This window comes from Lissotriton helveticus, chromosome 5_1 (assembly GCF_964261635.1).
Source record: "Lissotriton helveticus chromosome 5_1, aLisHel1.1, whole genome shotgun sequence".
Taxonomy (NCBI): Eukaryota; Metazoa; Chordata; class Amphibia; order Caudata; family Salamandridae; genus Lissotriton; species Lissotriton helveticus.
In genome coordinates this window covers 1,046,732,693-1,046,759,088 of record NC_136065.1, presented here as the reverse complement: position 1 = coordinate 1,046,759,088, position 26,396 = coordinate 1,046,732,693, and the positions used below count along the sequence as shown (strand labels likewise).

The following is a 26,396-nucleotide window of genomic DNA, read 5'->3' as shown; positions in this document are numbered from 1 at the left end:
CTGAGGCCATTTGTCTCTGCTAAAGAACTCTGTGTCTTATTGAGAGGGAGGGCTCGGGGGAGGGGGTGGGCCGCAAGGGGCCTGGTTGGACCAGTAGCCCCTCTGGGGTGGGTTAACTTGTCTATCTCCAGCTACAACAAGTTCACAAGGTCAGAGTTGGAGACTGTTTTAATCTATTCACAAAACCCTTCCACTCCCACAGATGAGCAGTGGTTCCTGAGGCCATCTCGCTGAACTGTGCTCTGGCAAACGCATGCTCTCTCCTCCCTTATCAATGAGAGTTTATCATTTATGAATCTTTTCTTGTCAACACTTGCTCAAAGAGTGCTCTAATTGCCTTTCACACTGCCATTCCCAAAGGCTATAAAATAATACACTGTTATCAATAGGGGGCACAGGCATGTTAGATAGGATTTTTTCTTTCCTGAATTGATGGTAGGCCTGTGCTGCATATACATTGAATCTATTCTCACCTTAATCATTGCAGAAGACCTTTGCAACAATCGGTGGACTAACTCTATGAGGTGTTGGTTGGATCAGGGCATGTACTTATGACTATGGGTGGATGTGCTTACATAGCAAGATTATTGCATGTGTGGGTGGGCAAATAATGCTTGGTTGCGGATTGATGAATAAATGCATGGATGTAGTTGGATAGATATGTGCATTGCTGAGAGTGAATAATTGATGAAAGGAGACAGAGATTTATGTACGCTGGAGTAAGAAAAGGAGTGAGTAAAATAAGGCATAAGTAGAAGTATGAGCAAGTTGAAAATAGAGGTCAGAAGGAGAAAGAGAAGATGGAAGTAGAAATGAGGGCAGGTTTAAGCAACAGGAATAGTAGGAGTAAGAAGAATTAAGACTAGTAGCAAGTTGCATTAGCCGTATCTAGAGGTAAGAGTGGAGTACATCAGAGTAAGCGCAGGAGTAAGAAGGTGCAAGGAGGAGTAAATAGGAGTAAGTTTAGGGGTAACTTAGAATAAGTAGAAGAGTATGAGTAAATAGGAGGCGAGTAGAACACCAAGGCAGTTGAGGGAAATCACAGGTCGCTCTTCAGAGATTCAAACCACAGGTGGAGGACACATACGGAAAGGCACAAAAGGGAGTGGAAATACCAAAAAAACACATCACCCCAAGACACCAAGACCACCGCAGTAAGGAACTGAGACCTTCAGAGTAAAATCAAATAAAACCTTTTCAACGCTGCAACAGATTTAGTCGAAGGCAGAGCCAAAGATAAGGAACAGCACCGGTCCAAAACAAAAGAAACCACTATGGGCACACCTTCTCAACTCAGCTCGACACCTAATGCCGTTCATGACCAGGCGAAGGACATGGAGCCAAGGACAGTCCTATCATTCCCCAAAAAGGAGGGGACAGCCAATGGCCAACACTGTAAAAATAGCAGTCAAGGTCAAAAAGAAAAGGAGCAGGCTCGAAGACTGGCATGGCAACAGCTTCTGCAGAGAAAAAGAGGATTTCAACAAATCCCTTAAGGGATTCCAAATCCCACAAAAACCAACAAGGTAAACAGAGAAGTACAACTGCAGCAAGAGCTTGAACCCCCTAACACCTGAACTTGAAGAAAAAAGTAAGTGTTCTATGTGGTAGAGGAACTTTCCGGGCAACTTGCTGCTGACACAACACAGGAACTACATATTACTAGGAAGATGATCTGAACACAGACTCCCCAGAGCAAGGATTCAATGCTTATTCCTCTTGACTTTCTCCACCTGGTGACCACTCTATGTATAATGGTCTAATAAGGATAGCAGCAGACACATATGTGGTCAAGTTAGAGAATGAGCAGGCAGAAGCATGCTTCCTACTAGAGACATTATAACCAGAACAGACAGACACCATTTCTGTCCATGTTACCCAGCTTTGTTGATCAGCGAAAAGCCAGCCTCAATTAAGCCGGTAATACATAGAGTATTGAAAAAGTATAAACTATCCAATCAACATCCAGTGTACATTAAAACTAGAATGCAGCAGACTTTGTAATTGTGTCCTCTGCATGACATGGTAAGATGCTCCATCCTCCAGAGAGGTCCCCAATTAAGCAAGTAGAGCAAAAGAAGTGACATGGTGAGAAGACAAATTGAGAGATTGGGCCACATAAAGGTGGACAGCAAATTTAAATGTGCTATTAAACTGCTGACACCAAAAGTTGGACGAAAAAGAAGACCTAATGCAGCACCTCCGAGATCACTATAACAATAGATCTAAAGGAATCATTCAAGAAGGGAAAAACAATAGCAAACACATGCCTCAAATCTGCTTTGGACGCTGCAGAAACCATGAGCAGGCACATGTGCACACTGAGGAGGCATGCGTGTTTTTGAGTGTCAGGGTACAAGCAGGGGGTGCAAGTCTCCAGATAGCCAGGTGGCTGGCTTCCCGTCATTTATCTGACACAGCCACTCTACAATCACCTAAACCATATCACACCGTACTTCATCTGTTCCATCCATGTGCGAAACCCAGATGCATAGATTCCTTGCTATTCTTAGTGGCCTACAAATGCTACCGTAGAAGCCTATTTATCACCGCGATGCCACACCATATGCCCCTTCTATCCCCTTATTAGGGACACCCAAGGGGTGATTGATTACCACGGTTGCGGAACTGCACAAATGGGACACAGCTGGTATCCATGACTCAGGGGACCTCTCTCGTGATGGTACCCTTATCCCATACACCAAGCTCATATTGAGGAGGGTACCCATCCAGGGCATTTCTTATTGCACTGCGCACTCATAGCCACACTTTCATCCAGATGGGGTAACCTGTCCGCGAAACCTTCAGTACACCACACTGTTCAATACTTACACATAATGGGTGAAGGGGGTCACTTAATCTGATGGTTCGCATCATCTCTTCGTCAGCATGCTGCAGTCTCGCTAGCCCCCTTAAAGTTGCACTGGGAGGACGATCTGGGACATGCCCTCTCTGATGTGGAATGGACAGCCGCATTGGAAGGCCCTATACGCGTCCCCCGCAATCAGCATATCCGCCAAATTCTTTTTTTATTTTTTACCCCACGCATACCTCACCCTAGCCAAGATTAATACGATCTTTCACCGCACGAACTCAGCTTGCACTAGACGCCACTTAACCAATACAGGACTACTGCACATGATATGGCATTGCTTTGCCCTCGGAGAATATTAGACTGACGTGGTGCCACCCTGGACACTGCACTGATCGTGACTTCCCTTTCCAGTGGTAGGTCTACTTCTTACAGCTCTTCAAGAGGGGCAGAAAGAATAGGGTCATCTTCCGTTTTCTAGACTTGGGCCTAGTTGCCACTAAACGCCTAATCACTGAACGGTGGAAAACGCTGGTAGCCGCACATGTAGCAGCATGGCGCCTCTCTTTACTTAACTGGGCCAGGTTGGAGGGCGTCGCCCTGCAAAGGGAAGTTCTGCTGGGTCTCTGCAAATTTCCCCTAGCCAATAATTGGGGGGCTGATCTGTAGAAACTAGATGCAGCCCCTGGGAACTCTCAAGGGAGAGTTGGGGATCAGGCAGTTGCAACGTCATTATTTGGGCATATCCCTCAGTATGTACGTCCTCCGAAATATATCTGGGGCATAATTCTACCTTATTCAGTCAGCGAGCTTCACATCTTAAAAGCACAGATAGGTGCCCGATGAAGAGCATCACAGCAGCGTGTCACTGGCGGTTAAACTCCCCCCCCCCCCCCCTCCTTCAACATACTTTCTCCTCATTCTGTTGAATCCTAGTCCCATTGTTCAGATCTGTGACATAACACACTTGGATTGTCTGCATTACACGAACCACATTTGTTAGGGACAAGCTACCCTCAAATGTATGATCTTTGATTTTCCTTTCAATTGCACTTTGTATGCTCAATGGACTTATAGTCATCCCAACACCAGGAAGTCGTTATTGTGGTTATATCGTGTATACTATTATTGTTCTGTATGACATGTCAATAAACAGGTTAAAAAAGGGGGTTGGTGCAAGTCTCCATATTTAATATGCCTGTCTCGGTGTAGAACTTTTTTGGCCCGGCTGGGGATGATTCGCTTCAACAATTAAGGGACAACGATACAGGCAAGGAATTGGGCGCCTTGCAAGTCAGGTTTTTTTTAAAAAGGGATCCAGTGCTCACTACAAAGACTAATGGGCAATGGATCTTTCCATGCTGCCCCTGCACAAATACAGTCAACACAACCCACTACGGCAGGGTTTTTTGCACATCATGGCAGTTCCAACCAGTGCTTAATTCGAGTTGCTGCTTTCCAGTGCTCAGCATCTGCACTTAATCATCAACTCCGGCGCTTTTCATGAGCACCAGTTAAGGACACATTAACTTATGGGAAGATTAAGTGATTTGCCCAGAATCACAGGATGTTGAGCTGACGCCTTGACTCAATCCTGTTCCTCCAGCTCCGAAGTCGGCCGTTCTGGCCATTACCCCACATCCTCTCCCCACTTTGAGGGTTCTGTTTTAGGTGGTGCTAACAGCAGAAATGGGCTGGTGCAAGCTGCCTCCTGACGAGAGCCCCGGCAGTTATGTTTTATTATGAATTACCCACTGGTTCCAACAACATTAAAGGCAGCCCTTTTGAGGGTGAGCAAGAGGCTGTAATCGAATCACCTGAGGGTCAACACCGACTTCCATGTGACAGTGTATGAGGGGACCTCTACAACCAACACCGGTAGGGGACAAAACAAGAGGTTTCTTAGCTGAGTGGATAGAAATCACCCTGGACAAATGAGTATTACATTTCATACAACACAGGCATTGTACAGAATTGTAACACAAACCACAAATATAAAAACCACAAATAAAGTTTTAAAAAAGAAACTGACGTCAAGCTCCTACAACAAAATGTAAATAGTGCAAAGACATCATGGAAGTCTATCTTGTTGAATGCAACAATGGAGTGTTTTCCTTGTATTTTCTGGTCCTTAACCAAGATCAAAAACAATGCTAATCATAGACCTGAGACTCCTCAAATACTTAAAGACCAAAAGTTCAAAATAACAACTATCCAAAACTGATACCCATACTAGAAGAAGGGGACTGTATGGGGACCATTGATCTTTAAAACAGCTATTATCATATATCTATAAATGACAAGCACAGGGAATAGCTCAGGTTTGTGGTAAACAATTTGCATTATCAGTTTAAAGTACTGCCGTTTGGGGAAAAGCCGGCACCAAGTGTATTCACAAAATGCCTCACTTTCAATCAGAATTCAATCAGAATTTATAATGCGCAGCTAATCATCTGATATGGTATCCAGGCGCTTACAGGCCCTGGGGGTTATTCTAACAGCCAGGTCTTGAGGGCCATTCCAAATTCCGGCAGTACATGGCAGATCACCTCAGAAGACAGGGGATACATGTGTACCCCTACTTAGATGACTGGGTGGTAAAGGCGAGCTCCAAACAGAAGTACTGAGACAGCATAAATAAAGTGGTATGCCTACTAAAAGGGTTGGGTTTCACCATAAATGTAAAGAAATCATCCCCAACACCTCGGAAACAGAATGTTTTCTGAGAGAACATCCTCAGCTACATAAAGGACAGGGCTTTCTTGGTACAGAAGAGCACTTTACTACCAGAACAAGCTCACTTCTGCAGAACAGACAGTCTCTGTCAGTGGGAACAGTGAATAAACTATATTGCATGATAGCTTCTTGTATACCACTGATCTCATTCTCTAGGTTGAACATGAGACCATTTCGAGATAGTTACAAAACCAATGGTCACACCCAGCAGGGGACGGGGAGGATCTATGCAGAGCTCAAAAGGCAATGCAGTGGTGGAATGTTCAACATGTGTCAAAGGGAAGAATAGTCAAACAACCGTCCCCACCTGTGACCTCATAACAGAGACAACCCACATATGACGGGGACTGCACACAGGAACACTAAACATCAGAGGCCAGCTTTAAGGAGGCAATCAGTAATATAAACATCCTGTAGTCCTGAAGTGTCTTCCTAGCTCTAACGGCCTATCAGAGGGAAGATGGTCAAGATACAGTCAAGCCATTTTCAAGGAACGGAACACATCACCTATAAACCTGTTTGCCACATTCGCAAATGCAAAATGCCCAAACTTCGTCTCCATGTATCAACAACACCATTCTGTAGTCAATACCCTGTCAAAAGATTGGTCATTGACATCTGCGTATGCCTTTCCACCAACACTTCAAATATTACTGGTCATAAACAAATACAGATTGCCAGACATGACAGTGATGCTCGTAGCACCTCAAGGGCCAGACAGACATGGTATCCAGACTTAAGGGCCGATTACGATGCCGTAGGAAACTGCTCCGACCATCAGTCAAAGCACTTCCTAAGGCATTGTAATCTCCTGTTTGGATTCATTCCAGACCGACCCATTTTGATGGAGTCAGTCGGAAATGAATCCAAACAGGGTTTCTGAATGGCTTACGATGGGCTCAGAGAGTCTGTGTGCCATTCGGAAAGCATCCTATAATCGCAAGGGCGGGTCTTTCCGCCAGAGGGATTACAATGTCAGATTCCGACAGTCTTTCTGTGCTGGCCTGTCTGACACAGAAAGGCTGTGTGAAGTCAAATTTGGGGCTCCCAGCAGGGCCTCCTTGGGTGCCTGGCCTCCAGATGGCACCTATGTTGCCCCCTGTTGATCAATGCACCCGGAGGAAAGCACCTTGAGGTGCCTGCCACGAGGTGCAGGGATGAACCGCACCTTAGCTCTTTACAATGAGAGCATGCATTCCGGTCGGAATGCATGCTACCATTGTAAAGAATAAGAATGTGACCGAACAGTGTTCGGTCACATTTTTCTTGCTGGGTTAGGACCGCTGACAGGAGGTCGGTCGATCCCAGTTCCAGACTGATGTCCGACGGACTCAGGTCCTTCCGACATCGAAATCGGCCCCTAAGAATAAATAACACAGTGCAGAGTAAGAAGGCTGCCAATCTTACAAGACTTGTTAATCATACCAATGGGACAGATGTGTCACTCAGAACAAACTAGCCTCAGTTTAGTGGCACGGCTCCTGAGGAAATAGAGTTTGGACTTCAGGCCTACTTCACAGATGCTGGAAGTGATGAGGGGAAACCAGAAAACCATCGCGGAGGAATTTTTACACAGCCAAGTTTCATGGATTTTCACACTGGTGCAAAAAAGAGAAACTGACACAACACATAAGTCATTGCACCGCAGTGATTAGGTACCTCACCTGTAGAGAGAGACAGACATGATTAACAGCACTGTTAAATCTAAGGGGAGATGATTTGCGTCAGAAAGAGGAGCGATTTCATTTTGCAATCATGACACATAAGTCACAATATCGTTATAGAACCCTGATCACGATAAATATTGTTTTCATGAGCAGCTCGACTCTTTGATTTTGTGCACTCCCTGCACCAACACAGAGTGAAATTTCTGTCAGGGTTTCTGTGTTGTTAGGGGCACAACATATCCCCTTCCTAAACTATTTCACAGCGGCCCTTCTGTCGAAGCCCATACATATCTTTGTCCATTCACTCAGACACCTCCACCCACGTGAGTACACACAGTCTTGGCCGGCATGACTTGCGGGTGGGGGGTTTTGTGGGGGTCGCACGGTGGTTTGCGCGGAGGTGGCAATGTGATTTAAAAAATAAAATAAATAAACGTATCTTCCCAGGTCCTGTGCCGTCTCAGCTCCTGGCTGGGTCCCGTGGTACAGGAAGATGTCAGCCTCCCTCCCCTTCCCTAAGCCAATCAAAATGCTGCAATGGCAGCGTTGTGATTGGTGGGGACGGCACCCAGCCAGGCACCTATGGGAGGCCATTTTCTCCATGTAGGCTACATGCAGCCTACATGGAGAAAAAGGAGAGTGCGTGCACATGACTGATTTGGTCAGGGCCGACCAAACAGTCAGGGCCCGCAGCATTGGGCTAGCCACTCCTAATCTGCCCTCCAGCAGACCCAACGACCGCCCGCCCCCAACCAAATCCTTCTGCTTTCTCGTAGTGCGAGAAGCAGCAACATAAAATGGTACTTTTACCATTTTATGTTTCTGCTTCTTGCACTGCGAGAAAGCAGTGGGGCGATGCTCTTCTGCCCTAATGGAGGAGCCGCCCCTGACTACACATCTTGGCCAATTCTCCCTTTCAATCTGGGGATGTGCAGGTTCCCATCTCTCTTGCAGAGTGGCTCTGGGGTTACCATGGGTATCTTTACTTCTGTGCTGCGGTATCTGTGGAGAATAGGGCAAGTAGATATATTGTAGAAGATTGGCAGAGACGAGTATGTTTGGGAAACTGATAAAAAGGTTTTGGGTGTGTAGCGTCTCAGATGCTCACCAGATTCTGGCACAGCCCTACTATCCCTTTAGATGGGAATGTGCTGCTCATCTGATATTGTTCCTGATGTTAAATAGTATTAAGACACCCACTATGTGTCTCATCAAAACCCCTAGAGGTGTAATGCTTTATAATGTCATGGTACAAGACTGTTCGCTACTATTAAACTCATTTAAAGATAAACCTTCCTAAATCTCAGAATACGGATCATGAATGTCCTCATTGACAAAATGAAGTACACCAGCCAGAAAAAGATTAATTAAATAAACTTCTTACTTCACAACAGGTGCCGCACTTTGAGAAAGTTGGATAGAAACGCTAATCCGTATCCGACTCTCTGCTACCCAGAACTCTACATATTAAAGGGAGGATATAAGGAATTTTATGGGAAATTTCAGGTAAAAAAATTGTTTAACTTTGTTTAAAAAAAGAAAAATACAATGCTCAAGTGTTGCTATTTCAGGTTGGAGAAGAAAGTATAATTGTCTGTATCAAATCAATATAGCTACTGCTAAAGTTTGTTATTGTAACTTCCTGGGAGCAACAAGAAAATGTGTGTCTCGCTGTTACCCTATTATTTTATGGTCCATATTAATAGGTGTGTATAATGTATTGGAATGTGTAAATGTGCTTAAAGCTGGCATTTGCTGTTACCTACTTGTATTGTCATTTGTGTTTTCCTGATACTCTCATAATTACTCAAAAAGCTTACTGTCAGCTCAGGTTGAATACAATTATTTCAAAGATCTATCATAGTCTTGAGATCGCAATTTCTAAACTACAAAATGTAAAACCCCCGGAAACGTCCTTAAGTAGCCTTTATCTGATAGAATATTGCCCTGGAACTAGTTTAGTGGAAGGATATTAAGTACATTCATTATTGAGAAATATTTATTTATTTATTTATGTATTTATTTAAAAGTTTTATATAAAACACTGGCTAGACCCGAAGGTATCAGAGCACTTTACATAAGGTTTCACATAGTTGCAAACTTACATCAGTTACAAATTACCAAAGACATTGATAAAACCTTTTAAGGAGCATGGAAGAAAAGGAAAATGGAGTGAGGAAGGGAAAGGGGCAAGGGGAAAAAGGGGTAGGGTATAGATACGACGGAGAGACGAAGGGAAAGTCTGCCCAAGGTCCGACTGGGTAGGTGATGGCCGAGGGGGAATCCGCAGCCCATCTCCTCTTCAGCTATCAGGTAGCTCCACCGGGCATTGGTCAAATTGCTAGGTCTCAACAGAAAAACATTAAAGTGATAGAAGACGGGAAGAAGGGAGTGTAGAGTGGGAAGGGGTAGGGTGAAGGGGAAGGAGGGGGATAGGACAGAGAGATGAAGAAACGTCTGCCCAAAGTCCGGCTGGGTAGGTGACGGCTGAGGGGCAATCCACAGCCCATCTCATCTTCTGCTAATAGGTAGCTCCACCGGCCTCGGTCAAATAGCAGGGTCTGCGCGGTCGAGGGAAAGTTCAAAGAGTACATGTCCTGGAGGGAGCGCAGAATCAAGGTCAAGTGAGGGATGTGATTAAGATCAGGTTGATGGCCAGTTCTATTGTCCAGGAGTGGTAGAGTATTGTGGAGAGACCAACTGAGGTGGCCATCTTGAGGTCAGGCAAGGGGGTTATGACCTTGGTGTTAAGATCCATCGCTCCCCAAAATTTTCAGTGACTCCAAAGCATAGGGGGTGTATTCTATGCAGTGATGCGGCGGGAGGACAGGGCCACTGTCAGCATATCTTCAGAGGGGGGTGAGTGATGAGGAGAAAAACCACCAGTGGGAGAGGTAGCCGCCATTAGCAGGTCAGTCGAGGCACCTCTAGAGTCATTCTCAAATAACCAGGGAGTAAATCTGGGTCATCCCTATAGGTCAATGTGTGACCCCCTCCAGCGGCAACCGTCGGTTCAGTCGGAATCCATAGCCTACGTTCTCGTGGCTGCAGTGGAGTTCCGGGTGTTAGTCGCTGTCCCAACTCTCCAGCTGCATCTATCCCACAGCTCTCAGGTACCATTTTGGAGTCAGGCAGCCCCTAAAGCAAAGCGGCTGCAGCGTGCTCGGTAGGTCTAAAGTAGTGCCGGGGAAGGGACTCTCAGCCACCGCTCCTAGAATAGGGGGACCGCCTATTTTGGGGAGGCAACCATCTTGGGGAGCTCCAATATTCCTCCTCCCGGTGCACTTTGTATCGTCAGAGAATGAGCCACTGCTCGGTCCTGAGATCGCTTGTTGGTCTGGTGGGACGGCAATGGGGATATGCCGGCCGTGCACTATGAGGAGCAAAGCAGTGGCTCTGGAGCTGATGCCGGTGATTAGAGCCTGGCCGCCATTTTAGAGTCAGGCACGACTTGGGCTGCAATGTCAGTATTCCTCCCTCTCCCACCAAAGAGCGATCGGCTGATGGGGGTGCTTAACCCAACGATAGAACAGGCGGGTGCCCCCGGTGCCCTTTCTCACTGCGCATATACCTGTCGGGTTCCGTGAAGTCACGTGCAGCATTCAACAGCTCGTGCCGGAGCCCGAACAGCCGCAGCAGTGCTCTCACTGTAGGAGCCCTGGCATTCCTGGCAGTGAATATTGTCAGTTTTGGCCAATGTCAGTGGTACCGCGATGTCGCCACTTTTCGCTGGGCGGTTCACCGGGTCTCCAGCATTCCCTTCTCCCGCAGGGTGACGGGCGCCATCTTGGTGCACTCTGGAGATTCCGTTACTAAGCTGCAATGCTGGGTCTAGGAGTGCTGCAGCGGGAATTGGTGTCACTCAATATGTGCTCCATATCTTCAGCTGACCATCGGTGTGCTTTCCGACCGAGAAGTAGCCTTTTACTAGCAGTTAGGTGATCAGGAGCCGAGCGCAGACCGGGAGCCGAGACGAGCTACGTCTGTACGGCCCCTGTCCTCCTCCTGCATATTCAAATTTAATCAGCAACATCCTGACTTATGTCAGCTGAAAGGCCACTTAAAGAATCATAAATTAAAAACAAGCATATAGTGACTCCTCAACACATGGGGATACTTTTACTGAAGTGAGGCAAACACATGATGCACGGGACAGGTTCCTTAGCTCTCTAGGCTCAGAGCTCTCCTCGTATCACTTGATGGCCATGAAGGCTAAGGCACTGCTGGCCATGTATCGTGGCAGTTATTGGAGCATTGTAAATAATTCCATATGTATGAGTTGTCTCCACACTGCCATAATAATAAGGCTGTTGTCTACACAACGTTCTTTCCTCAAAAATTAGCATGTGCCTGGTAGGTGCACTGTGCGCAGGGCCGGACTGGCTACCGGGCACTTTGGAACGCTGCTGAGCTGGGGGCTGATTTCGTTGATGGGGACCTGCGTGTACTAAACGAAATTCGTTTTGCTTTCATTATTTCGAAGCACACGCAGGTCTCCATGAACGAAATCAGCCCCCACCGCAGTGAAATGAGCCCCCAGCTCGGCAGCATTCCAAACTGCCCGGTAGTCAGTCCGGCCCTGATTGTGCGCCAGGGATGGGAGGTTTATTTGCACCTATAGTGCTCCATGCTATAGCACCTTCTATCATTTTAAGCAATGACAAGGAGTTGTGGCGTTAGCTGGTGTCAGTATCGACAGCATCACCATGCTGATGGGTCTCTGAGAAATGAGGACCTGGCCCAATAAGGACCACATCCCCATTGTGATTGGTTGACGCCCGCTCTAAGAATGAAATATGCCAGAAGCTGTACATAGGTATGTTAAACCCTTACAACATGCTCTTGTACCTAGTTTTTAAAAGGGCCACCCACATGCACTATGACACTTAACATGGACCAACAGCCACAATGGAAAATCCTTTCCTACCCAAAAGGGATCACTGTGCCGAAAGTGCATCTACCAGAAGTGAAAGCACTTTCAGCAAAGCTGAACGCCATACTGGGCATCATGTAATACAGGCAGCTCTGCATTCTTTCAGAAAAATACCTCCAAAGTTGGGAGTTGTTACAGAAAAGCAATAACAAAATGTCCCTGGCATGAAGGTGGATTCCCCCTGCGCTTCAGGACGTCTTTTTTCCCTGTCATGACTACCATACCTCGGTGGGCTGTGCAGGCAAAATCATGGGCGAGTGACACACCCTAAATAGGGCAGACCCTCTGCCACTGTGGCCATGTATGTCTCTGGTGGGTGGGCTTTCTGGTCAAGAGCTTCCAACTAAAGGGTCAGCACAGGATCCACCTTAAGAAACCTGGCAGTTACCCCAACTCTAAGTGGGTGGGGTTGGGGGGCAAAGGTTTACCAGAGAACACCTAACAAATTCCTACAAACAGTCCACAACCCTATACCGACCATCAAGTGTTTCTTTCTTTGCCCCAAAGGCTCCCAATCCATATGCGCCAACATATATAACCTAATAAGTATCAACTGCACTCAAACCTAAAGGCCTTTTAGTCCAAGCACCAACTCATATCACATGTACATGCTACTGAAGGTCAGCAAATGCCCAACACCCTGGAATGTCCAACCTCAATTCTGACCATAATTTGCATATTCTGTGCATCAAAGAATCCTATCTTAATGCACAGTGTTGCCAGTTTTTAAGGATACAAAATCGTCCATACTAACAGACACAATTCATGATGAGGCAGAATAGCAGTCATTCAAATAGACATCCTCAAATGCAGATTGTTAGACCTGTCAGCCTTAGGATGGTCTTCCCTCGAACGTTTTACCTTCCTCCTCCTTTTTTGGTGATATACTTTTTGCTGGCCTTAGGACTCTGCACACTTTACCACTGCTAATCAGTGCTAAAGTCAGTGGTTAATTTGAGCTGGTGGTTTCCGATGCTCGGCACCGGTACTTAATTGTCAACACCGGAGCTTGACAGTCTACCACAGGGTGGCACTGTCTGGCTAATTTAGAGACAACAACAGTTAATTATTAACTCAATAAACATTAAACATGACTATGACGTGCTGCCCAAGCCACTCATAGCTTTGTGGGTCTGAAATAGTCCGCACTATCACACTTGTAAGAGTGTTATGGTTAGTAGTTGTGTTTTTACTATCATTGGCAGCATAGCAGGGTCAATGTGTGGTGCAATCTGCAGTGGCCTTCCTGACGAGAGCCCGGGCACTTATTGTTTTAAAAATTAAGCACTGGAATGTACTCGCTCCTTAAAACATGGTATTATTGGCTTATTCCCCAATAGACCTATGTAATGTAAATGTAAGTCCCTAGTTAAGTGACTCTACATGTGCCAGTAAATTAAATGGTACGAGTGGGCCTGCAGCACTGATTGGCCACCCACGTAGGTAGCCTTTTAAAACAAGGCTTAGGTTTGCGTTGCAACAAGGGGTGGTGAGGGACAGAGTCTCTGAATTAAGCAGAAGACTCTCACCCAGTCAAGAGATCTGGGCTAGATCCAACACCGTTTTTTAGCTCATTGCACCATCCCAGTTTCAGAACCTGGCTGTATGCAAATTAGTCTGTCCCTGGCCCAGTGCATCATGGGAACAGGGCAGACCAGACTACAAAAGCCAATTGGTTTGCGTTGCAGCCTGTGTATACAGTTTTTAACTGCCATGTCAACGTGGCTAAATAAACCATTTGCCTGGTCCTTACCTTCCCTTTTTATACATATAAGTCACTCCTAGGGTAGACCATGGACAGCCCTGAGGGCAGGGTGCAGTGTATTTAAAAGGTAGGACATGTACTTTTAAGTTTTACATGGCCTGGTAGTGAAAAACTCTTAAATGCACTTTTCACTGCTGCTAGGCCTACCTCTCCCATAGACTAACATTGGAGTTGCCTTATTACATTCAATAAGCTGTAATTTCCAAATGGAACTAGGTAACCAGTTAATGTTTGGTATTGTCGGACGGTGAGTGACCTGCACCTGTGTGGTGCATGGGTCATGTGCGAGCTGACGGGCAAGGGAGTGCTTCTGTGCTCCTTGGCCCCCCCGCTCCCCAACCCTGAATTAATAGGCTCATACCTCCTGATGCTGCTCCGCTTGCCTCCCCAATTGTTCCACCGGTAGCCAAGATCACTCACGAGACATCGCAAGACGCTCGTGATTTAGCCGCCGTGTTGGACGTGGCACACTTTAAATGCAGCTTCCTGCATAGAAGCCACGCTTGGCTTCAAGCTAGTGTGGGTGACTCTGCGCTCCCTACTCCTTGGTGATTGTGGACATTTTAGACATTTCCTGACTCCGCTCCTCTTCCCCCGTGTTTCTGTGGGGTCAGCCGGGCTACCTGCACCTCCCCCTATCTCCTCCCACTTACCCCTAGTCTCCAGTCCCCTGGTTCTCTTTCCTCTTGTTTCATGCCTGGAAATCTTCTTCTCTGCATCATTGTTTGACTTACCTGTATCTTGGATGACGCCAGCCCTCGCCATCTGGATACTCTTGGGTCTTTAGAGCTAGTATGCCAACTTCAGTGCCAATACTGGAACAGCCTTCACCATAAACCATAGCATAAATATTTTTCCACTTTCAGAAGCCGTCCTAAGGCACTAGGCCAGAAAAAAATGCATTCTGGCCTTCATTCCATTCAATCTTGGGCAGCACAGGCATTCGTAGAGGCTATGAAGCATTGTCATTTCCCAGAAATTACATACAGTCTCCCACTGTCTCCTCCACCAAGTCATCAAGGAATAGGACCCAAACTTAACGCCACATGCATTTTTTAGCCATGCACTTGGTTTACCCTCATGCTTAAGGCCTTTAATTTGAATTTGAATGGAATGAGGATGATTAAAGAAGTCCCTGTCAGAAGATGCCAATTATGATGCCTTCTTTGTTCATCAAGTATATATTGAAAAGATTCAAGAGCCTTTAGAGGGCTATTTTTATGTGGACACCCCTACCCTATCCATCACTGCCTACCAATAAAATCCATAACAGCCAGTAAAGTTGTGTCATCAAGTGATACACGGATTATGTCTCTCTACGCAGTACACACAGACATGTTTGGTTAATGATGTAGTGAATGTATTCTTTTAAAAAAAACATTGCTTGGAGTCGCTAGCAGCAGGTGAGCATTATATTAAAGCGTCAGCTGGATCTTTGTCATCCTGGTCCTCTGAATAATCTTGAATTGCAGTCTTGAAGACGGAGACCCCCACCTTTCTACTCTTGGGAGCATCTTAGCTGTGGGGTTGCCAATTAACGTGACTAGAGATGGGTGGACGTGAAGACTGATCAGGTTGCCATTTACAAATAATGAAAAGGTTTTCACAGCTGCTGTACATCAATACTTTCTTTTTCTGGTTTTGTGAGATTGTGGCTGTCATATGTCATATATATTCAAATCTAGAGACAGTCTCTCCCCTAGTGTGTTCAGAGATCTTCCTTCCTCCCCCCCAACCTGTAGCTTCAGCCACTAGGTGTATGCCTCCTCCCCCCGCTAGCCTACTGCGCTCCTTGCCCTCTCGCTCAGTAACTAATAATTACCTCACCCTCAGCTCACCGACCTTTCCCCACAACATTCCCGGATCCCTCTCCTCTCGGAGATACTCTAGCCCTCCTCTCTCCCGGCCTCCCGGTAACCTAACCCTCGCCGGGATTCCTGCACCTGCCAAATGTCCCTGTCCTGACCTCTGGGTCCCTTGCCCGCAAGCTCAACCCATACCCTTGGACTTTGAAACCCTGAACACCAGAGCATCCATCATAGTTCAGAGAATCCATAAATCCCTATCTGATCTGAAGAACATCCTTCTCCTTACTGAACACTCTATTGCCACCTCCAAGCCCTCTCTTAACTCTGTCCCCCCCTGCTCACCATACCCATTTTCCACCCCATGCCGTTGGCCAGCCGACACCTTCACCCTCGCAAATTTCCTAATCACCTCTCGGAGGAGGAGACCCTAACCCTCCTTTCACCCTATATGAGCCCCCCAACACCCCCTGTCCTCCTGACAAGGAAGTCAATTGCCTGATTCCCAATATCGCAATCAACACAACCAGGTTATCATCCCTCCGTAACAGAGGGGTAAATAGTAGCAACTTAACCGAAGTACCCTTAACTTCCCCTTCTTACAACATTCGTTCTGATGCCCCACTCTCCGGCCTCCTACTTAACTGTGGTCAGCTGCGAGACACACCTCGGACATTGCCACCCTCATCCTTAACCATAACACTGATTTAGCTATCCTAACCGAGTTGTGGCTCAATGAATTATCATCTCCTTGCCTTGACCTACTGGTCCCGCCCAACTATAACATCACCAGACTCGACAGACAAATTAATAAGGGGGGAGGCATTGCTTGCATCTTCCGTTCAGACCTCCTTGTCACAGAACTCCACGCTGACTCTTGTGAATATCTTGCCCTCTCCATTAGTAGTAACACTTCTCAGCTATGCAAATTGCACATCTTCTACCACCCCCCAGGCAGGAACAACACTTTCTCGGAACTCCTCATGGAAATCATCACTGCTAAGGTCGCGCCCCACACCAATGACATTTTCCTCAGTGACTTTAATATGCACTGGAATTACCCTAATAACTCCCAGGTCAACGCTGTCAAAGTTTTCCTCGCCGATCAATCACTCACCCAAGCTTGCACCCTGCCTACCCACACAAAAGGCGCTACTTTGGACTGGATTATCACTAAGGCTTCAGCGGCCAGGTTGAATTCAATCGAGCCATGTGACTGGTCAGACCACCACATCATCACCTTCACTATACCTGACAACCGCCTGAAAAGCCTTGGGCAACCGGTGAAACCAAAACGCTGGCTCAGAGACTCTTAGAGCCGAGACCTCGGAAAGCTGACAGCCCGCTGCGAGAACAAGCTTATTATTATTTAGTAATTTATTAAGCGCGTGGCTACCCCCGACGGGGGTGTCCCGGCGCTGCGGACAGCAGAAACATCGCGAGCATTAAAAAAGCTAGAGGTTATAAAACAGCCAAGTCTTTAAGCTGCGCCTAAACAGTGGCTCTGAGTCAATAAAACGAAGACTGAGGGGCATACCATTCCAGAGCCTTGCTGTAACCACCGCAAAGGCTCTGCCGCCTTTCCTGTGGCGCTGGAACCTGGGGGGGAACATCAGGCGGAGGTGATTAGATCTAAGAGTGCGAGCTGAGTGCACCAACTGGATCCTACGTCGGAGATACACGGGTCCCCTGCCGTTCAGTGCCCTGAAAGACAGGACCAGGGCCTTAAACTAGATGCAGGAGGCGACAGGGAGCCAGTGAAGTCTCTTCAGATGCGGGGTAATTGAATGCCGGTACAGGATGTTGCAGATTAGCCTAGCGGCTGCATTCTGTATAATCTGTAAACGATGAATGAGATAGGCTGAGGCACCCACATAGAGGCTGTTGGAATAATCCAGGTGGGAGGTAATGAGGGCGTAGACAACCGTCTTGCGCGAGTCCAGGGGGAGATAAGGAAAGATTTTTTTTAATCATGCGCAGCTTGCAGAAGCAGGAGGAGGTGACTTTTTTAATTTGGGCCTTGCACGACAATTCATTGTCAACTACAAAGCCCAGATTTCGAGCCGAATCCATTGGGATAGGGGAAGGATTGAGCTCAGCCGGCCACCACACGGATGGCAGCAGTGGCGCCTTTTGATTAAAAAACAGCACTTCTGTCTTATTAGTATTTAACTTAAGGGTATTATACGTCATCCAGGATGCAATCTTAGTGAGGCACTGTCTAAAATTGAGGAGGCCTTTGTCAGAATGATCATAGAACGAGAAGATCAGCTGAGTATCATCAGCGTACAAGACCACTCTGACCCCATATCTTCTATGACCTCGACAGTGGTGCCAGATAAACATTAAAAAAGAGGGGGCTGAGAGCCGATCCTTGGGGTACTCCACAACTCAAGGTTTTCTTTTCTTTGGAGATGAAAGGTTGACACCAAACCTGCTGTGTTCTTCCCATCAAGAATGATCTTATCCAGACCAGGGAGGTGCCTCTAATCCCTAGGTTGTGTAATCTGTCCAGCAAGATGGAGTGTGAGACAGTATCGAACGCTGCGGACAGATCGAGGAGCACCAACATGGCCACCTCACCTCTGTCCACGCTCTCAGAGACTTCCAATAAGGCAGTTTCCGTACTATATCCGGCACGAAATCCGGATTGTGAGTCATGAAGGAGACCTCTCGAGCTTCTCCTCCCCTCGAATCTACCTACGGTCAACAACCTCACAGATCACTACAACTCGACTATGACTAACATTTTGGACGGTCTGGTCCGCTTAAGCTCAAGAGGTCCCAAATCAAAGACAAAAACTCTTGGTTCAGCGGACCCCTCAATGACGAAAGGAGAGCTCTCCATCTGAAAGAAAGGAACTGGAGACAACACCCCTCAGCCTCCCATCTTAAACTCCTCCATCAGGCCAGAAATACGTACAACAAGAATATCCTTTTGTCCGAAAAAGAGTTCTTCAAATCAGAGCTGGAAAATCTGAAAGATCTCCATCTGAAATAAAGGAACTGGAGGCAGCAACCCTCAGCCTCCCATCTTAAACTCCTCCATCAGGCCAGAAATACGTACAACAAGAATATCCTTTTGTCCGAAAAAGAGTTCTTCAAATCAGAGCTGGAAAATGCCAAGAACAGACCACGCAAACATTTTGAAATAGTCAAACTTCAATCAAACAAACTAGCGAAATCATCAAAATAAACTACTAAGGGTCAGATGTAGGTAATTCTCATTTACCGATTCTTAAATACCAAATTTTACTGATTCGGTATTCATGAATCGGTAAATGAGATGTAGATAAAAAATCGGTATTTTTTACCGATTCGGTAAAATTCGGTATCGGACTTTCGGAATTTGCCGAATCGGTATTTACCGATTCGGTATTTACCGATTCGGTATTTCCCATTCATTCCTATGGGCAAAAAGGCCCATAGGAATGAATGGGAAATACCGAATCGGTATTTACCGAATCGGTAAATACCGATTCGGTAAATTCCGAATCGGAAAGCAAGCAAAAGTGAAACTGAAGAAAACAGCCAATCAGGTGCTACCACCCTCCCCCTCCCTACCAGGAAGTGGCTACACAGGCAGCTGCAACTAATTAGAAGGTTCTGGAGAGGCAGTTGGAGCAGAGTGACTGGGAGCAGCAGCAGAAAGAGTTTGTGCAGTTTAAAACCTGTAAAATGGCATCTAGCAAAGACACAGAGCACACAGAGAGGAAGAGAAAGCTGAAATTCAGCAACATGGAGCTACAGGTCCTTGTGGAGGAGGTGGTAAAGGTGCACCACAAACTTTTTGGCAGGCAGTCCCTCACTGTGGCTGAATCTGCCAAAAGGAAGATTTGGCATGAAATACTTAACAAAGTGAATGCTGTGGGAGTGACCACCAGAGTGACCGATGATTTGAAAAAGAGGTTCTATGACCTGAGGAGCCTCACAAAAAAAAATTGCAGACCACCACAAGCAGGCATCGCAAACTGGAGGAGGAAAGAACACAGCACCCCCCCTTACTGACCTGGAGGAGATGGTGGCCTCAACCTTAGAGCCAGAAAGCGTCTGCGGACTGGGAGAAGTGGACAGCTCAGCCAAAGCTGCAAGTACAAAAGGTAAGATGCATGCACAGCAATCCCCCTCACACCCTCATCCTTTCCTCACCCCATGAAGCTAAGTGCCCCCAGTCCCGGTGTGCCTGCACCAAGTAGTAGCAATGCATCATGGTACATGTAGTCAGTTAATCAAATACCATGTCATACAGCAAAGCAACCACCAAGTTAGGCAAATGATTGCAGAAATAATGAAGGGCAGGCAACATGTACATTGTGCAATTTGAAAAGATTTAATTGTAGTGTCTGTGAGATATTTGCGCTTAGCTGATATACGCTCATATGTCCACAGGTCACACATCCAGAACGCAGTCACAGGAGACTGGAGGCACGGCACCCGAGAGGGAAGAAAGTCAGGAACCAGGTCCCAGTGCATCACAGGACACAAGTGTACCGAGTAGCCAGCCACCATCCCAAGACCCTGAAATTACTCCAGATTTGCCGGCATCCCCACGACGTTCACAGTCCCCTCTGTTAATGTCTTCACCAGATATGCCAGCATCACTGGATGTTGAAACACCTGCAGCACAACCAAGCAGGAGGCATGTAGTTTCCCCACTGATAGTAATGGAGACAGCTGCCGGTGAAATGGAGGTGGAAGACACACACACCTTGCCTGGAGATAATATCTCTGCCACACTGCAGTCCAGCGCAGAGGTTGTCGGTAGTAGCCCAAGACGCCGCAGAGTCCAATGAAGGAGTATAGGTGCACGTGGGGAGGGGTCCAGTGTGTTCCAAGGCCTGGAGGGGAGTCTGGTAAAGATCCACAGGATGCAGGGAAAGGGCATCATGTCCTGCCAACGCCAAATGCGCAGCCTGAATAGAAATATGGAAGAAATTGGAAAGGGCATCAGGGAACTGGTGGAAGTGAACAAGAACATGGCTACTGGGATACATGAAATGACACAATCGATGCAGCAACTGTGCACCAAACTGGACACAGAAATAGCATCAAGGCGCAGGGAGAAGCAGCGTGCACAGCAACACAACAAAGCTATTCACCGCCTGGCCACAGCCACATCCCTGCTATGCAGGCGAAGCATTAACAGTCAAGAGGTCTTGACGCAAAACAGCAATGTGGTGACAAGGGGCATAGCCGGAATGACCGGTGCACTTGAGGCTCTATTGAATGCTCAAACAGCACAAACTGCTGCTATTGATGTGCCAGAGAGTGAAGGGAGCACAAGTAGGAGCAGCATGACAAGCGCCCTTGTTGTAGAGACAAGGAGGAGCAGCAGGCGACAAGGTGAGGCTACAGGACAAACGCCCAGCGAACACAGTGAGCCACATACATCTGGAAGTGCTAAGCGTGGACGCAAATGAACTGTTAATATTATGGGGTAGTGACCCTGGACATACAATTTTGAAAGTTCAAAGTTTGTGTTGCACATTTGTGCCTTGGATACCTGCGTAGTGACAACATTAAACTACGTTGGGTGCATACTCCACCTGTCTGTGTCTGTTTACTTACTGTGAGCATTGCAGTTAAATGCTTTCTGGTGCACTTTGGTTCTTTAAAATACCAACGTCATTACAAAATTATACTAGTGTTCTAGCATTCTACATATGTCTTTGTCTCATTACTCACTCTGAAATAGCTGCATGTAATATCCTCACGTCTGTATCTGCCATCACTTGGTGTTGACACTCCAGCAGGTTGTGGTTCAGGCACAGCAACCTCGTCGTCATGATCCTCAAAGTCTGACAACTCCACCTCTGTGGCCTTCTTCACAGCAAGGTTGTGCAACATGGCACAGGCAGCAATGATTTTACAGCAGGTGATGGGGGTATACTGCCGGGCACCTCCACTCTTATGCAGGCACCTGAACCTGCTCTTCCATATACCAAAGGTACGCTCCACAATATTTCTTGTGCTCTTGTGGGCCCTGTTATATCTCCTTTGGCTGGGTGTTGAGGGGTTGAGGTAGGGAGTGAGGATGAATGAGCCTGCTGTCAGCCGTGCATATATACCGCTGTTTTGAAATATGAAGGAGTCGTAGGTACTCCCAGGAAATTTTGCCACAAGGTCAGTGATGGCGCACTTGGCATTGCATATCACCAGCACATTGATGGTGTGGGTGGACTTTCTATTCCTATATATGTATTCGGTGGCAGCAGGGGGGCAAATGGGAATGTGGGTGCCATCAATGCAGCCAATGATATTGGGGAAACGCGCCATCAGATAAAAGTCAGATTTTGTTTGGGGCAGTTCAGCATGGGTTGCAGGGAAAGATATATAATGGTCCATCCTCTGTAACATGGCGTCAAGGAATTTGTGGAAGAAGAAGCGTGACAGGCTGCTCTGGGTCACCCCACCTACCGCAGCAACCACACTCTGATAGCTCCCAGACGCAAGCAGGTGTATGCTGCACAGCACCTGCACGTGGGGTGGAATGGTGTGTGCCCTTGGGGTAGTGTGCTCCAACAGTGATTAGAGGTCCCTGATGAGGTCCAAGATAGTGTCTGGGTCCAACCTGTACCTCTGGAGTATCTCTGCCTCTGTGAGCATTAACACGGTGATCCTCTGTCTGTAGACCTGCTCCTCTCTCTGCCATTTCCTCTCTCCTTCCTCCTGTAGCCGTAGCCGTCTCGCAATGACATAGAATGCCGCCATTGTGAAAAAAGTATTGCATTTTGGGTCCTTTTTTATAGGCTGCACCTAGTTACCACCTGATTTCAATCCATGGTAAATACCGACTCTTAAATACCGAATTTCAAGCAAATTCGGTATTTCAGAGCTTACTTACATCTCAATATTCAATTTCACCACTTCTTATCTACCGATTTGGTAAATTTACCGATTCGGTAACTTTACCGAATCGGTAAATTTACCGAATCGGTAAATTTACCGATTCGGTATATTTTCGATTCGGATTGTTTACCGAATCGGTAACTTTACCGATTCGGTAAATTTACCGATTCAGACAATTTTCTGTCCCCTACATCCAAATGCTCAATACCGGTCGGTAACGGCAGAAAATCGGTATTTTCAGACGTTTCCGACCGGTATTGGCCTACCTACATCTGGCCCCTAATCCCCAATAACCTGCGATGAGTTCTTCTCCTTCTTCACAACCAAAATCAACTCGCTTGGTATCAAACTCAATGCCTTCTCAAACTTCCCTCATTCCCCTTCTGGGACCCTTCTCTCCTCTCGTCCCCACCAAGCTACACTCAAAAACAAGGCTCACTGGTCCAAATTCGAACTTTATGATGACCATTCCATCTCGAAACTTCTATCCTCCTTAAAACCAAACACCCACTTTAACGACCCCCTCCCCGCCAACTGCTTGGCAGTGACCGCCTCACTCATCGCTCTCATCTGGTGTTTCGAATCACATGTTTTGATCACAGAGTGGCTATGGGGCCACTCTGTGGTCAAAAAAGTGGCTTAATCTGAAGGTATACACAGCATACCCACTTTTTTTACCACAGAGTGGCCCCTGAGGAAGGTACCATATGGGTACCGAAATGCATCGGGCACGCAACAAAGATGTGTTATGTTCTAATGTTGATTGAAATGATTGAAAAATTATTTGACAATTGACTTTGTGAATAAGCAGTGTTTACAAAATGTATTGGTATTGATTCAAAACATGTGATTCGAAACATGATTTTTTCTGATGTGTTCATGAAAATTAAATGAATGTGAAGCAATTGGAAAACTTTTGATTCAGTTTGAATATTGTTTAAGGTGTGAGATAACACCACGTGAACAGTGCGTGACTGGACTAACTTCTTGGCTAGTCTTAACTACAGTTTATTTAAGGAGTGACAACCCTTATCAGCCACAGCATCAGTTGATTAAATAGTTTTAGTCTAGTATTGAATTTGGAGTGTTCCTCGCGAACATCCCTATTACCATTTGTCCCACTATTGACATTTCCCTAATCCCCATCCCTGTATTTCACTTGTGCCATCCTATACGTAACGTATCTTTCCTTGTAAAGCGCTCTGGTACCCTAACGGGTCATGTTCGCGCTACATAAAACTTAAAAAAAAAAAAAAATTCAATTAAATTAAAACTTGCAACTACTTGATGTGGGGCGTCAGAGTCAGTGTCTCTTTAGCTGGTACAGCTCCCAAGCCAACAGAACCCACATATTCTTCAATTTCCTTGTGTAAGGATGAATCAAAGTAGGGCAAATTCTGTGCCTCTGTAATCTTTGAGCTGCTGGTTTCAAAAGGCAACTAGAACTTCTCCATCGACTTGAAGACACTCCCTTTTTACTACTCGCTTAGTGGCACACTGGCTAAGGCAAAGTCAGGTAGGTGTCGAGTGCAGTAGCAGGCCAAACCTAAGCAGAATTGGAGAGCAGATACACTGACTGGCGCTGAGGGAGGCAAGAGGGTTGAGCTTCTGTCTGGGTCATACGCCCTCTTGTGAAAATATAGATGTTGATATTGGGTAGATAGAAAACACTCATATTGTAGGACCATCTACCTGATCAATAATGTTCTGTTTAAGAAGGCTGTTGATTTCTTATTTAACATTTTTTTTAAAGCTTGCCTAAGCCTTGGAACAGCTCCAGAATAATTGTACCAATATCAACATCTGCTCCAGCAGCCACTCACGTCATCTGCTGGCAGAGAACCTGATGAAAACTTTTTTGAAACATAGGCGACACCTCATAAATACTGGCATTTGTGGAATGAGATGAGTGAGCAGTAGCTATAAGAACCCTAGACATCAGAAAGGTATCCTTGAACCATGAAGCTATATATGAACATTGGCACTAGACAGAATGGATTGGGCTGATAGCTTTGCAAACACTGTCACCATGCCAATGGTGGTGCTAGTGTCAAGTAGAAATTAGAACTATAAACTGTTGACCCTGCTGTCAAGAATGAGCTCTTCTGGTTCTTCATTCTCATCTAGGAGGACACTACACCTAGCATGGAAAAACCTTGGTGTACGATGAGCGAACACATTCAGTAACGTATTTGGCTCAGTGTTGTGAACTAGAAACCTACTTGGGTTTGTCAGTGCACTGCTTAGTCAATTCAACTGGGAAGGTGATTGTTTGCCACTTTTTAGGTCTCAGATATACAGCGCTTGTGCTGTCTCTTTGAGACATGTGTATACTTTTTGGGATTCAGCCACCCACAGGCTTCCCTTTGCTGGTTCATCGTTGTACTCCTATACTTTCTCCCTATTTGTTCATGGCATGTATCTTCCTTTGTTTAGCCCTCCCTGAGACCAGGGACCAAGTACTATATCAAGCCACTGGTTACCCTTTTAACATCTGTTCTAGGAACTACTTTTTTCTTTGTTGAAAAGCAATTCACATGATCGGTCCTGTTTTCACTTCTTTCGAGCTCTGATCCGTTTCTTTAAACAGGCCTATAAATCTTGTTCTTATCTTGTCACATTTCCTGTGCATTCAAAGCCTGAGCTCAAATGTCAGACGCTGTTTTCCGAGGGTGCCTTTTCTGTCCCCCAAATCCCTCCCTCTTCCAAGCTTGTTTTGTACAGGCCACCATGAACATGAAGTCAGATTCACATGCGTGCAGCAGTTTTTGAAATGTCCACAAATGACAATTCAGAGAAAAAAAAGGGTTTCCTCAGAGTTGTGATTTTGCCGAAACTGTGCTATATCTCAATTCATGAACACCTCAGAAGAATTCAAACATAGTAGCCACACTATTAAAAGGTGTTGGAGCTTCTAGTTCATAACGCAAAAGCTTATTTTATTGCCATCCTGGACTTTGAACTAACTGACTTAAGTGAAGAGGAAACTGTGGTTCACTTAAAACAGATCAAGGCAAATATGTTTTTGGAATCGTTTGAATCATGTTTATACTTTTTGTCCAAGTACATATGTAAGTAACCGGTTTTGCATGCTTATATCTTATTCTTTGGTTTTGTATGTGTACACATTGCCCTTGGCCATTTTTAAAATACTAGTATAACTACTAATCTCCTCCTGTTCGACACCTAGGGGCTCATTAGGATGGCGGACGGACTTGCGTCCGTCCGCCACCCTTGAGGAGGAGGGAACGTCCGCAGGGGCTGCGGCGTTCCCTCCGTGCTGATTAGGATGTGACCGCCAGGGTGGCGGTCACATCCTCTATTTTTATCATTGCGGCGGGTGCAGCTTCAAGCTCTGGCTGGATTTGGCTGAGTCAACAATGAGGGGGGAGCAGTTGAAGGCAGTGGGGTGGTTCATCCAAAGGTCTATCTTGGGGATGTGATTCAGGGGAGAAATGAGAAGGAATTCTGTTTTGGAGGTGTTGAGCAAGAGGTGGTTCTCAGTTAACCAGTTTTGAGTATTTCAATACAGAAACATGGCTAAGGGAAGATAGGACTAGATCACAAGAAACCGAGAGTGGAATGGGGAGAACAATACAGAAAGAAACAAGGCTCAGAAGAAACAGGGAATGGGGAAAACAAGGCAGAGCACAGAACAAACAGACAGACCACCCTAACCAATTAACAGGGGAAAAAAGACATACACAGGAAACTAGAAAAGGAAACTATGAGAAGCAAGGAACTCTAAAATAGAGGGCAAAGATTTTGCACACAAACAAGATTAGGACAAAGGAAATTACAGACTCAGATAACAGGTCCATGGGCAAAG

At 46.2% G+C, this 26,396-nt stretch overlaps 1 protein-coding gene across 1 annotated transcript in view; it reads left to right on the top strand.

Annotated features, from left to right (window-relative positions):
- Window positions 1–26,396, top strand: part of LOC144753482 (M-phase inducer phosphatase 1-B-like) — a 275,628-nt gene that overhangs the window by 220,319 nt on the left and 28,913 nt on the right. The window contains exon 10 of the mRNA XM_078641155.1: window positions 8,610–8,721. Within this exon, the coding sequence (XP_078497281.1) occupies window positions 8,610–8,721 (112 nt within the window). The remainder of the gene's footprint in view (window positions 1–8,609; window positions 8,722–26,396) is intronic.